We start from the raw sequence: 15,347 nt of genomic DNA on the forward strand, positions 1-15,347 counted from the left end.
TTTGACAGTCGACTTAACGAAGGCGGCGCTATTGCAAGAAAAGCGCCCGTCTGACAGGTAAATTTGCTGCCAACCTTGGTCGAGATGTGCTGAGATGTTGGCAACAAAAACATGGCACCCATCGCAAGCCCCTGTTTTTAAACCAGAAAATTCGAGTAGCCGGAAAACTGCTCGATTTTTTCGGTTTTCGAGCAGTTGCAGAAATTTTTTTAGAAAATATGGCATCTCTGAAGTCAATTGTCAATTCAATTGTCACTGCGTAAGTGGGTAAGCGTGATATGTACTGATACGTGAATGGGTGATTGGAACGTGTTTAGAAGTTAATTGTAACGTTATAAAATTTATTTAATAATTGCCTAAGTATTAAAATTTGTAGTCAAACAAAATCTGTGCTAAACCCCTAAACACAATGAGGAAAAAAGGTAGTCGCAGTAGAAAAAGTAAAGTAAAGAGTGTTACTCCGGTATTGGAGGAACCGACCGCGCTAAAAAATGCTCCTCATACTTTTGTAATCCATCGAGGAGACAAATGTTCGTCTGTTACCGCATTGTCAAGGGATTTCCGTCACATTATGGAACCTTTCACAGCTACGTCGCTACGTGAGCGGCGAGTTAACAAAATAAAGGATTTCGTTCATTTGTCTGGATTTTTTCATGTATCCCACATGTGTATCTTCTCATTAACACCGCAAACTTTATCGTTTAAAGTTATACGGATGCCGAAGGGACCAACCCTAACTTTCAAGGTAAGCAACTATTCTCCTGCAAACCATGCAGACTAGCAGCCTTATTTTGGGTATGAGTACCGTTCCTCTGGATCGATCTGGATCCAGTCCGCTGTGCTTTAAAAGTTTAACAATATCTTCCATCTACAAGACCTGTGAGGAATAGTTCAGATCGAATCGGGTTTTAACTGGCTCGATCAGTGGATCTCCCAGCTTGGGTAAAGAGGAGTGGTACACATACTTAATTAAGCATTGCTTCAATAATTTATTGCCTGACATTATAAAGGTCAAGACAAAAACACGAGGTTGGTTTAGCCTTATTCCACATTCCGACGGATCAGTATGTCAAACGAATGTGTATAGTATTTTTTATTTTGCCAGCAAAATGAATTCGGCGAAACAACTCGTTCGAATTAACGCAAGTGAACTTAAGATCTGTCGGAATGCAGAATGAGTATAGAATACTATAGTATAATGAGTATAGAGTATATAGTATAGGTATACAATAAAAGTGCTTGTATTTAGCTGTATAATAAATTCATGACCCGATGCAAAGTTGTAAACTATCGTACCTATAACAAATTATTTAAAAAAATAACAAACAAATTAGAAATATTTGAATCCTGTTTGACGCAGTCCCCAAACCTCTTATCTTATCCGTTGAAGCACCAAATTTGACGCAGTTAAGAAATTTTCAATTTGAAACATTAATTACAAAATGACGGTTTGGCCAATAAAGTCAAGGTTTTGCACAGTAATAGTTAGCAAAGAATATATAAAAAATAAATAAACAAACAGGTAATATGCATTGAATTCTTCATATTTTGTCAAGTTTTTGTGAGACGCTCGGGGTTCCTAAATTGACGCATGAATTTTGGAACGCGCCTTATTTGACGCGAAATGTTCCTTATTTGACGCACTTGAAAATTTTGTGTTTAACGTAATTTGTGTTTAACAATGAAAATTCTGGAAATGACTTTTATAAAACAGCTGTGTACACTGTTTTGAACGACAGCTAGGAAAGTGTCAAGATTCAGGGTGTCGCAGGAAAAACTAAATTAACCGCTTACCGGAAACTGCAGGATTTGATCGGCCACACAAACGAAAAAAGTATCCTAATTTAGCCTAAACCAATATTTTTGATTGCCCTGCCCGTTTGGGGAATTTGATTTTACCCATAACCAAACAAGTCATTTACAATTTATAGGACCTCCTATCCAACGCTAAAACCATATGTTTGCCCTGAGAAAGTGTTTTCTGCAGCTTCTTCCGACGAACTGTGACCTCTGTAACACCTAATGAGACGGTAAACTGTTAAACCAATACCTTTTTTGGTGACTTACAAGATTTTTAGTGTCAGAAGAGTTAATATACTTGTTATATCTTACTCTGAAATAATAAGAAACACTAAGGGCCTAATTTGACGCAAAACATTTTTGTCCAGATATAAGCTAAAAAGCTTTTAGAGTTCGAATAACGTGTACAATATATTAATAATACTTAAGTTTTAACAGTTTTCGAAGATGTTCTTTTAGCGAGTTGATGTGCTGCAGCGTATTGCTAATTGGTTCTCGGTTCGACTCGCGAGTTAACCATACAAACTAAGCCAGCCGAACTAACCATAGCGGGTCAATTGAACGCCGTTCCTCGGACCAAGAGGACTTAATTTGCCTGAGTTAAGCTCGAGCTTTTGTCGGTGAATTGTCATGTCACAGTCATCGTAATCAGTCGTCTCCTTTTTTGTCCGTGTCTGACTTCTTACCCTCGCTTTCTTGGTTTTTTTATGCGCATTACTATTTTAACCTTTCTACCGCGCATCATTCATTTCCCATAGCGTGATGATTCTGTTCACCCTTGTCCTATAATATTTACAAAAAACCGTAATACAAAATATGTTGTAAAAACAAACCGCGTTAATTCAAAAATCGTAACAAAATAGACCGGGTTGATTAAAAGTCGTCGAAAAACCGCTCAAATTCAAAAATCGCAGAAAAAACCGCGTCAATTCGATGATGTAAATAAACCGCGTTAATTCAAAAATGGTCATAAAAAACCGTGTTAACTCCAAAATTGTCATAAGAACCCGCGATAATTCGAAAATCTTAAAAAAGTGTATAAAGAAGCTTGAGATGTAAGTATGAGACTAACCTAGATATTCGAAAATTTTCTTGTAAAGCCAGTACCACGAAAACGAAGATCACATTAATTTTTTTTAAATTTAGTATAATAGTAACGGTACTACACAATCAATCATAATTTACCAATTTATATCCAAAAATACTATGCACATGCAAGATTTAAATTGACTCGAAAACCTCGTGACAAATTTGAATTTATTATACCTGAAAACAAAAATCAGGCATAATGAACCAAGCCAATATATGTAGTCCCTAAGTTGATAAGCATTTCCTCCTATCAATGCTAATATGCAGAGCTATAGGGCCCTACACGCTTGAGTTTTAACAGTTTTCTAAGATGTTATAACAAAAAAGCACTTTTACGCGTAAAAAATATAAAACATAGTTGAGTGTTTCTTAAGCGTTTGTGCTAAGGTAGGAAAAAAATGGCGCATTTGACAAACACCCTTTCTGTTTATTTTTTATTTACAACTATAAATGACCAATCAAAAGCTTTTTATGGCACAAATGCTTTTCATAAGAATAAACAAAGTGGCAAAGGTACACTTTTGCTAAATATTAATCATATAAATCAAGATAAGTTATTATAGAAAATTTCTAAAAAGTGCGTCCACGGAGTTATCGATTTCGCTTGATGATCAGAACTGTCAATTGACATCGTCATTACCGACTTTCTAAATTGCGAAAGCAATTTAAATTTTGCTCATGAAATTTTTTTCACTCCATTTTTTCTGTCTATTAAACATATTGAATGCATTTGCATAAACAAAAAAGCAAAGCCATGGATATAAACGTCCTTGACCTTGACCCTTCTTTATCGACAGACTTCGCTGTCGTTTATTAGAGTACAGGAAAATTACGGGGCTAGTGCAAAGATCCTATTATTGATTCTATAGCGGCATAGCCCAGTCGAGATTCGAACATACGACAAAGGCTAGTTAAGGCCAGTATCGCACCCCGAATCTAACTGGGCACGCATTTTCGTAAACAGAATTATTTAAAACTAGCTTACCCGGCAAACTTTCGTAGGACTGCCACAAATTGCACTACACAGTGCTGCACAGAACGAAAAAATGAATCTCACATTCGACGTAAACTGACATCCGTTATATTTTTCCATTTAATAAAACGTAAACAGCCTAGAACGGTTTTAAAGATATATATATTTTACATCAAAGTAAACGTAATAAACAAGCCTTTAAGTGAAATAACACGTAGTTTTGTATGATTTGCGATGTTCCATTTACGTGCATGTCAGAAGACTTAAAATTACAAGATTTTTTCAAAGTGTGGGCACCGCTAACCGCTAATCCGCCAACCGAAAATGTTAGCTCGCTAATCGCTAAACGCAAAGCATAAGCATAGGATTTCAGCAAACTTAAAAGAGCTTCACTCACTGGAAGGTGCCTCAGGTACTGTAATAATGTTTATAAAGTGAAAAGGGTTTTTATGCCTATTGAAGAAGTTGCTCGAAAGGTACAACACTTGAAATGTAAAAAAAAACTAAGCATAGGATACCGTGCTCACTAAACGCTAATCGATAAATTTATATTAGCGAAAATTTCGCTATTCAATTTCGGGCAACTTCGCGCAAACCAGATAACCATTAAGTGAAAATATGTACTATATTTTATCTATAAAAAAAATATTTCTATCAGGAGATCTCTAAAGGAAAAAATCGATTGAAAAATGTGTTATTTTTTGATAAAATTTTTTATAGCTCGTTAAAAGCAAAAGAGATAGCGAGTTACAGTATTTAGCAATGTTGTTGATTTTAATGTGTTCTACAACTTTGCTGAAGAAACCATACCTTTTTGAACGCTAAATGCTAAATAAACGAAAATTTGTATCACTTTAATGAAACCACTAAAATCACAATATTTGGCTACTAGCTGACCCGACAAACTTCGTATTGCCACAAATTAACCTGTGTTGTACATAAATCATGAATCTCGGATGATCTTTGTCACAATCTCGAGTTTTGCAAGCCCCCCAGTGGGCGGCGCTTCCGACGGCGGGTCACCGGCAACACTCGCGACCGTCTCGTCCTGAATGATCTAGTGTTACTATAGATAGTTTTTGTGGTTGTTGCAACACCGCAGAAACATTTCTGGCAACACTGCGCTGCGGTACGTCAAATGAGTACTGATGATACGAAAGGGATAGAGAGACGATGTAAATAAACGAGAGGACGGAGTAGGTGTAGATGTAGTGGTAGTAGTAAAGCAATATAGACTAGAAGTGGAGCATAAAATCGCCATCGTGAATTAGCTAGATTACTACTAAAAGTAAACAAAGTGTAGTTTGCCGAAAGTAAAAGTTTTCAAAGCCTTTTTCGAATAAAATAGTGTTGCGCTTGGTTGTAGGAGGGACAAAATCGTTCCGTAATTCTGTTTGGGAGCCTGTAAGTAGAAGATAGTGAAAAGAAACAGCTATTTAGTGATGAAAGTCGAAGAAAGATACTTACCATTGTATTTACTTACCTGCAGAAACGGTGAATCGCGGTGCAAACCTGAAAAGGAAAATTCTCGCCAAAAGTTCCAAAAGTATAGGAATTTAGATTGTAAGTAAGAAATGTAGTTAATCAAAACCATGCAAATTAACCGGAGACTTTCCGATAGCAACAGCAAAATACCAAACGAAGCGGGAGAAATACATAAATCCGACGTTAGGGTAGCTGAACCGAAGTTGGGCAACTAAACAATTCCTAAATAAACCGTAAGTTTAAAATACCAAAGAATGATCTGAAATGTAAACTGAATTAAAATTATAATTACAAAATAGGATTAAGTGCGATTAAAGCGAAACAAAAGGAAGTTGCAAGTGGGAGAAGAAACCACTTTATTGTAAGTGAAGTAGAGTTTAAGAAAATCTGTATATTAACCAAAATAAATATTACAGTTTGAGCGTCGTTAACAAAAATAGTTGACTGCTTCAGAAAGTTTGGTTCCGTCCCGGAACATTCTCAAAAATAAAGTGACACGTGAGGTGTACAGTGAGAAGTAAGGACCTTCCCCACGAAATGCCTTCCGACATCGAAAGTGAAACGGAGAAGAGCGTCGACTTGACGCAAACTCCATGTGAAATATGCGGTCCATCGACATGCGACGAGCCGATGATCGGATGCGATGGATGCTTCCTCTGGTTCCATTGCCGTTGTGTGGAAATCCAGGTAGAGCATGCCCCGAAAAAGTGGTACTGTCAAAACAAGGATTGTCAGGAGAAAGCCCAGCAGATGAAGGATGCCAAGAAGTCGTCTCGAAGTCGGAAAACAACCGAAGAGTCGGACAAATCGAAGAAGGGATCCTCTCGTAGATGCGAGGGTGAAAGCACTGGAAGAGAAGCAGAAGAAACAGCTTCAGGAGCTAGAGGCGGAAATAACGCTAAAGAGGAAGGAGAAACAGTTGCAGCGCGCGTTTGAACAGAAGAAGATGGAAATGGAGTTGAAAATGCGCGCCGAAGAAGAAGAACAGCAGATGGTGTTCCAGGAGGAGATGCTTCGGAAAAAGCAAGAGCAGATCGATCGAATGAAAGCGAATCAAAGGGCGTTCGAAAAGAAGATGGCGGATCTGGATAAAGAGTTGGTGAAGTTGTCGACAAGCAAGGTGCCGAAATCCACGCCGAAGAAGGCCGATGAAGGTAAAGCACGATCGTCCGGTGCAGGAAACAAGTCGTTGAAGCTGACCAAAGCAAACGTAAAGAAGCTTGCCGAAGAATTCGAGAACGGTGGTGCAGACGGTGCGGACAGTGAAGAGGACGGGGAGCAGAGTGAAACCGAGGACGAGGAAGATGCTGATAGCGAAAGACGATGAAGAGGAGGACAAAGAGTCTGAAATGTCCAGTCCGTCGGTGAAGAGCAAACCGGGAAAGAAGAAAAGTGGGAAAGCAGTGAGTCAAAAGCGGGTAGGACCGACAAAGGCTCAGCTAGCTGCGAGAAAGGGGTTGACCTTTAAATTTCCGAAGCTCTGGCAAACCTTCGCAATGGCCTCTTTTCTATGCGGCCTACAAAACGTCAAACGAGACCTGTGGCTATATGAACCACGAGAACCTAATGAGATTGCAGGAATCACTCGAAGGCGAAGCTCTCGAATTGGTAGCCGGTCAACTACTCCTCCCTGAGTCGATTCCGAGAGTTATCGAGAAGCTGCGTCGCCATTACGGTCGTCCAGAACAACTACTACAGAGTCTTCTGGACAAAGTTAACCAACTGGAGCCACCTAAGCCAGATAACCTGCGTAGTTTCGTTCCTTTCGGGAATGCCGTGGAACAACTCTGCGGACACTTAGAAGCCGCGGATCTTCGGCAACATCTCATCAACCCGTTGCTTATCAAGTCTTTGGTCGCCAAGCTTCCTGATCGGGAAAAACGAGAGTGGGTGCGCTACCGGAAGACCAAAGGAGAGCCGACACTTCGCACTCTGACGGATTTCCTTATGGAGATTGTCGAAGATGCCTGTGAGGCAGATGTCGACGTAAATCTCATGCCAGCGTACCAGTCCAAAACTGGGTCGTCGTCATTCGCAAAGAAAAAACCGAAGGAAAAGGGTGCGCTGTACTGCCATGCAGAGGAGAGTCCAGCGCCCAGTCCCAGCGATCAAAAAAGGTTGAAGCCATGCAAAATGTGCCAAAACACAGAACACCGTCTTCGTCATTGTGCCGATTTCAAGAAGCTGTCGTACGCGGATCTTTTGAAGATAGTGACCCGTGATAAACTGTGCCACGTCTGCCTCAACGAGCACAGCGGTACCTGTAGGTTCAAAATTCGCTGTAGTATCGGAGATTGTAGGGAGCACCACAACTCTCTAATGCATCCCGTCGGAAACACAGTCGGCTTAAGTGCACACATCCGATCTAATTGTACTGCTATGTTTCGGATGGTACCGGTACAGCTTCACTGCGGTGGAACCTCGATCACAGTACTGGCATTCCTTGACGAGGGTGCCTCTGTAACGCTGTTGAAGCGGAAGCTAGCCGACCGACTAGGTGTCGTTGGTGTACAAGAGCGACTGACGATTAGGTGGACGGCCGATGTCACACGCGAGGAAAGGGAATCTCGGCGAATGAATGTTTGGGCGTCGGGAGTCAGTGGCGGTACCAACGGTAAGCTGTTACTGCACAGTGTCCGGACGGTTGGAAAGTTGATGCTTCCCCATCAAAGACTGGATGTCCAGGACCTTGCCGCGCAATATCCTCATATGCGGGACCTGCCAATCGAGTCATACGACGGTCAGCCGGAATTGTTAATCGGATTGAACAATATCCACTCGTTTGCTCCGATAGAAGCCAAGGTAGGGGCACCAGTTGAACCTATTGCGGTTCGCTGCAAACTTGGGTGGACCGTATACGGCCCACGGCACTCTACTACGGTTGGAACTGGCAACTTCATCGGCCATCACCAAGCCATAACGAACGAGGACCTACATGAGCTCCTCAAAAGCCACTACGCTCTGGAACAGTCGGTGGTAGAGATACCACAGGAATCATCGGAGGACAGACGAGCCCGGGAGATCCTCGAGCGGACAACCAAACGAATAGGTGACCGTTTCGAAACCGGCCTACTGTTCAAATCAGATGAACCCCGATTCCCGGACAGTTATCCCATGGCTGTCAAGAGAATGAAGCAACTGGAAAAGCGACTACAGAAGAACCCGGAGCTGCAGAATAACGTGAATAGGCAAATCGACGAGTATCAGGAGAAGGGGTACGCTCATTTGGCTACAGTGGAAGAGCTGTCCGGATTTTCACCCGACGAGGTCTGGTATCTGCCACTCAATGTGGTACAAAACCCGAAAAAACCTGATAGTGTACCTTGGTGTGGGATGCCGCAGCCACTGTGTTAGGAGTTTCGCTGAACTCGCTGCTGCTGAAAGGGCCAGACATGCTTGTACCGTTGGTAAAGGTTCTATGTGGGTTCCGAGAATGGCGACTCGCTTTCGGCGGAGATGTGAAGGAAATGTTCCACCAGATGAAGATTCGCGTCGAGGACAGACAAAAGCAGCGGTTTCTCTATAGGAAGGATCCAAACGATCCACCGAGTATCTACGTCATGGACGTAGCAACCTTTGGGTCGACATGTTCCCCATGTTCGGCCCAATTTGTAAAAAATAAAAACGCAGACGAATTCGCTGGTCGATACCCGGAAGCAGCCGCGGCCATCATTAAACGGCACTACGTAGACGACTATTTCGACAGCGTTGAATCCGTCGAAGAAGCAGTAAAGCTGGCGCGAGAGGTGCGTCTGGTACACCGAAAGGGAGGCTTCGAAATCCGGAACTGGGTGTCTAACTCGCCAGAAGTGCTCCAGAGTCTGGGAGAGACGAAACCAGTCGCACCAGTACACTTTAACCAGAACAAACAAACGTCGAAGGAGCGAGTTCTAGGAGTGATCTGGGATCCGAACACAGATGAATTCGCATTCTCCACGACGCACCGCGAAGGGTTACTTCCGTACCTGTTCGAAGAAAAGAGGCCGACAAAACGGATTGTAGCAAGCTGCGTAATGGGGTTCTTCGATCCGCTCGGTTTGTTGTCACCATTCACCATCCACGGCAAAATCATCATCCAACACCTGTGGCGTTCCAGCTGCGATTGGGATCAGGAGATCGATACCAAGTGCTGGGAGTTGTGGAAGCAGTGGACCGAGCTGTTGCCAGAAGTGGAAGCCATACGAATTCCACGTTGCTACATCGGCGATGCGAAGCGCGCTGAAGTCGAGTCATTGGAAGTGCACATCTTTACTGATGCCAGCGAACATACGTACGGATGCGTGGCGTACCTACGAGCGGTGGTGAGGGGCATGGTACATTGCAATCTGATGATGTCGCGAGCGAAGGTTGCAGCGATAAAGCGGCAATCAATCCCTCGTCTAGAGTTAATGGGCGCGGTTCTCGGGGCCCGCTTGAGTCAGTCGGTTTTGGAAAACCATGCGTACGACATCTCTCGCACCGTCTTCTCGACAGATTCTCGTACAGTTTGTAGCTGGATCAATTCCGATCAACATCGCTACAAGCAATTCGTAGCATTCCGCGTTGGAGAAATCCTAGAGCTCACTAAGGTGTCAGATTGGCGATGGATACCGACGAAACTCAACATAGCGGACGTACTGACGAAGTGGGGACAAGGCCCGCCGCTTCAAAGCGATGGCGTATGGTTCAAAGGACCGGAATTCCTGTACCGGCCAGAAGATACGTGGCCATCGAAAGAGTCGATTGTTGAAGGAACGGAGGAAGAAGTACGAGGGGCAGTTTTGTTCCACGAAGTGGTGAATGTAGAAGCAATTTCTTCGTGGACAAGACTTCTACGAGTGACGGCTACGGTGGTGCGCTTCATCGACAATTGCCGTCGTAAACGACGTGGCGAGTCGACTTTAACGACACGAGCTACGACGAAACAGTATCGAATACTCGTGAAAGCGGCGGCGAAAGATACGGCAGGTTCATCAGCTGGAACTTTGCAAACTCCCCTCAAGCAAGATGAACTCAAGCGAGCAGAAAAAAACCTGTGGCGTCATGTGCAGTGGGACAATTTTCCGGATGAGATGAGCATTCTCACGAACAATTTGCAACGCCAACCTGGGCAGTCGTTAGAGAAGGTCAAGAAGAATAGCCGCATCTACAAGTGTTCACCAGTGATAGACGACGAAGGCGTGTTGCGTATGGACGGGAGGCTAGCGAATTCCGAGGAACTCCCATTCGACAAAAAGTACCCGGTCATCCTATCGCGATCGCACGAGATCACACAGCGGTTGATTCAACACTACCATGAGGAGTTCGGGCACGCAAACTCCGAGACGGTTTTCAACGAAATGAGACAGCGGTTTCAAATTCCAAATCTGCGTGTGGAGATTCAGAAGGTAGCTGACAAGTGCATATGGTGCAAAGTGCATAAATGCCTTCCAAGATCGCCGAGGATGTCTCCATTGCCAGTTGATCGGGTTACGCCGAATCGACGGCCTTTCAGCTCCGTAGGTATCGATTATCTGGGCCCGGTGGAAGTAGTAGTCGGACGGCGAAAGGAGAAGCGTTGGGTGGCCGTATTCACCTGTTTAGCCGTGAGAGCAGTGCACCTGGAAGTTGTGCATAGTTTGACGACGGAGTCTTGTCGGATGGCCATCACTCGTTTCCGTAACAAGTTCGGGGCGCCAAGTCATATATATTCCGACAATGCTACGTGTTTCCAGGGTGCAAACAACGAAATGATCCGGATGGCGAGCATCAATCAACAATGTGCTGAAAGTATGGCCAGTCCCTCTACCGCCTGGCACTTCAATCCTCCTGGAACGCCGCATATGGGCGGCATCTGGGAACGCATGGTGCGATCGGTGAAGACAGCAATGCGAGCACTGGATGATGGAAGGAAGCTGACGGACGAGATTCTGGCGACAATCCTTGCGGAAGCGGCCGAAATGATAAATATGCGTCCGCTGACCTACTTGCCGCAAGATTCGACAGAAACGGAGGCGCTGACCCCAAATCACTTTCTCAGGGGAACAGTGACCTGTGCCGATACAAACACGGAAGGTGGGCCAACGGAACTTGCGGAGGTACTGCGAAATGACTACCAGCGATCGCAGTATCTCGCTGACAAAATGTGGGCTAGATGGATCAAGGAGTACCTGCCGACCATCAACAGCCGATCAAAGTGGTTCGACGACCAGAAACCGCTAAAAGAGGGCGACTTAGTGTTCGTGGTCGACGGTAAAAACCGGAAGAGCTGGAAGCGTGGCATCGTGGAGGCAGTGATCAAGGGATCAGATGGAAGAGTACGACAGGTGGACGTAAGAACTGCAGACCGTAAGATTCAAAGACGTGGTGTGGTGACCTTGGCGGTGTTAGAGGTTCAGTAAATCCGGATTTCCGGAAGTACCGGATGTTACGGGCGGGGGTGTTGCAACACCGCAGAAGCATTTCTGGCAACACTGCGCTGCGGTACGTCAAATGAGTACTGATGATACGAAAGGGATAGAGAGACGATGTAAATAAACGAGAGGACGGAGTAGGTGTAGATGTAGTGGTAGTAGTAAAGCAATATAGACTAGAAGTGGAGCATAAAATCGCCATCGTGAATTAGCTAGATTACTACTAAAAGTAAACAAAGTGTAGTTTGCCGAAAGTAAAAGTTTTCAAAGCCTTTTTCGAATAAAATAGTGTTGCGCTTGGTTGTAGGAGGGACAAAATCGTTCCGTAATTCTGTTTGGAAGCCTGTAAGTAGAAGATAGTGAAAAGAAACAGCTATTTAGTGATGAAAGTCGAAGAAAGATACTTACCATTGTATTTACTTACCTGCAGAAACGGTGAATCGCGGTGCAAACCTGAAAAGGAAAATTCTCGCCAAAAGTTCCAAAAGTATAGGAATTTAGATTGTAAGTAAGAAATGTAGTTAATCAAAACCATGCAAATTAACCGGAGACTTTCCGATAGCAACAGCAAAATACCAAACGAAGCGGGAGAAATACATAAATCCGACGTTAGGGTAGCTGAACCGAAGTTGGGCAACTAAACAATTCCTAAATAAACCGTAAGTTTAAAATACCAAAGAATGATCTGAAATGTAAACTGAATTAAAATTATAATTACAAAATAGGATTAAGTGCGATTAAAGCGAAACAAAAGGAAGTTGCAAGTGGGAGAAGAAACCACTTTATTGTAAGTGAAGTAGAGTTTAAGAAAATCTGTATATTAACCAAAATAAATATTACAGTTTGAGCGTCGTTAACAAAAAATAGTTGACTGCTTCAGAAAGTTTGGTTCCGTCCCGGAACAGTGGTCTTGTATTGACTAATGTTTTATGGAAGAGTCTCGAATTTCTCGAGTTCGATTAGTTTTTGAGTTTCGCAAAAATTTCTGTTTTATTTGTATGAGTCCATATCCCCCTACCACAGGGGTGAGAGGTCTCTAACTATCGTAAAATAAATTCTCAAGACTCCAAAATCTCCCACATGCCAAATTTGGTTCCATTTGCTTGATTAGTTCTCAAGTTATAAGGAAATTTGAATTTCATTTGTATGGGAGCTCCCCTCATAAAAGGGGAAGGGGTCGTAATTCACCATAGAAAAAATTTCTGCCATCTAAAACTCCCACATGCCTAATTTGGTTCCATTTGATTGATTAGTTCTCGAGATAAGAGGAAATTTGTTTTTCATTTGTATAGGAGCCCCCCCGTCTTAAAGTGGGGAAATCCATAGAAAATATACCATAGAAAATATTCTTGCCTACAAAAACACTCACATGATAAATTTGGTTCCATTTGCTTGATTAGTTCTAGAGTTATGAGGAAATTTGTATTTCGTTTGTATGAGAGCCCCCCTCTTAAAAAGGTAAGGGGTCCTAATTCATCACAGAAAAAATGGTTGCCTCCAAAAACACCCACATGCCAAATATGGTTCCATTTGCTTGATTAGTTCTCGAATTATGAGGAAATTTGTATTTAATTTGTGTAGAAGCACCCCCTCTTAAAGTTGGGAGGGGTCCTAATTCACCATAGAAAATATTTTTCCCTCCAGAAACCTCCACATGCCAAATTTGGTTCTATTTGCTTGATTAGTTCGAGTTATGAGGAAATTTGTATTTCATTTGTATAGGAGCCCCCCCTCCTAAAGTGGGTAGGGGTCCCAATTCATCATAGAAAAAATTTTTGTCTCCAAAAACACCCACATGCCAAATTTGGTTCCATTTGCTTGATTAGTTCTCGAGTTATGAGGAAATTTGTATTTCGTTTGTATAGGAGCCCCCCCTCTTAAAGTTGGGAGGGGTCTTAATTCATCATAGAAAATATTTTTGCCCTCGAAAACTTTCACATGTCAAATTTGGTTTAATTTACTTGATTAGCTCTCGAGTTATGAGGAAATTTGTATTTTATTTGTATAGGAGCCCCCCCTCCTAAAGTGAGGAGGGGTCCCAGTTCATCATAGAAAAAATTTTTGTCTCCAAAAACACCTACGTGTCAAATTTGGTTCCATTTGCTTGATTAGTTCTCGAATTATGAGGAAATTTGTATTTCGTTTGTATAGGAGCCCCCCCCTCTTAAAGTGGGGAGGGTTCCTAATTTACCATAGAAAATATTCTTGCCCTCGAAAACTTTCACATGCCAAATTTTGTTCCATTTGCTTGATTAGTTCTTCAGTTATGAGGAAATTTGTATTTCATGTGTATAGGATCTCCCCTCCTAAAACGGGGAGGGGTCCCAATTCATCATAGAAAAAAATTTTGTCTCCAAAAACACCCACATGCCAAATTTGGTTCCATTTGCTCTATTACTTCTCGAGTTATGAGGAAAATTGTGTTTCTTTGGTACAGGAGCCCCCCCCCCCTATTAAAGTGGGGAGGGGTCCTAATTTACTATAGAAAATATTCTTGCACTCGAAAACCTTCACATGCCAAATTTGATTCCATTTGCTTGATTAGTTCTCGAGTTGTGAGGAAATTTGTATGGAAGCCCCCCCTTTTAAAGAGGAGAGGAGTTATAATTCCCCTTATAAAGAGGGGAGGGGTCTCAATTTACCATAGAATAAATTCTTGTCACCGAAAACACCCACATGCCAAATTTTGTTCTATTTGCTTGATTAGTTGTCGAGTTATGCAGAAATTTGTGTTTCATTTGTATGGGAGCCCCCCCTATTAGTGGGGGGAGGGGTTTCTAACCATCACTAAAACCTTTTCTGGCCCCAAAAAACCTCTACATGCATATTTTCATGCCGATTGGTTCAGTAGTTTTCGATTCTATAAGGAACATACGGACAGACAGACAGACAGACAGAAATCCTTCTTTATAGGTATAGATAGGTAATAATATAGCGTAAAGTGACCAGATTTTTGGACGATTGCGGGACGGCAGAGGCAATCTACCCCAGACTGAAAGCGAGGATTTTAGGTTAAAAATAAATGCATCGAAGGCCAAATACATGAAAAGAAAAGATTCTAGTTGACAAGTGCGCGACTCCGACGAACGGCAGCCCGGTACGGCGTCACACTAGCAGTGGTAGTGAGTTCGCATAGTTGGGATAACGGGTGACAACGGACAACAACACTAGTCAAAAGATCCAGCACTGCATGCACGCGGGAAAGCGGGCTTAATTTGTTCTTTGCAAAACGCTACGATCAAGAAGCATATGACGCCGTATGAAACTGACTATGTACAAAACCCTTATTAGACCAGTAGTTCTTTACGGACTTGAATCTGTGATGCTATTCACAGAGAATATACGCACCCTTGCTGTTTTTGAGTGGCATGTGCTGCGGACAATATTCGGTGGAGTACAAAGTGAAAGCGGAGAGTGGCGAATGCGTATAAATCATGAGGCATTGCTTGGGGAGATTCCCATCGTACATTTGACGAACGTCAGTAGGCTACGGTGAGCCGGACACGTAAGGATGCCGGGCGACAAGGGGGACATACGTGCCAGAGGTCTCGACCTGGTCGAAAACGACTTTAAACTTCTAAGACGCCTGGGAAACTGGCGTCGAGAGGCTCAACATCAAATTATATGGT

General features: G+C 42.9%; 1 protein-coding gene across 1 annotated transcript in view; it reads left to right on the forward strand.

Annotated features, from left to right (window-relative positions):
- Positions 1-296: 296 nt before the first annotated feature.
- The window catches only part of LOC128735896 (protein Peter pan), a 36,650-nt gene continuing 21,599 nt past the window's right edge, over positions 297-15,347 (forward strand). Inside the window, exon 1 of the mRNA XM_053830377.1 lies at positions 297-745. Coding sequence (XP_053686352.1) covers positions 410-745 — 336 coding nt within the window. The 5' untranslated portion in view covers positions 297-409. The remainder of the gene's footprint in view (positions 746-15,347) is intronic.

This window comes from Sabethes cyaneus, chromosome 1 (assembly GCF_943734655.1).
Source record: "Sabethes cyaneus chromosome 1, idSabCyanKW18_F2, whole genome shotgun sequence".
Classification (NCBI taxonomy): Eukaryota; Metazoa; Arthropoda; class Insecta; order Diptera; family Culicidae; genus Sabethes; species Sabethes cyaneus.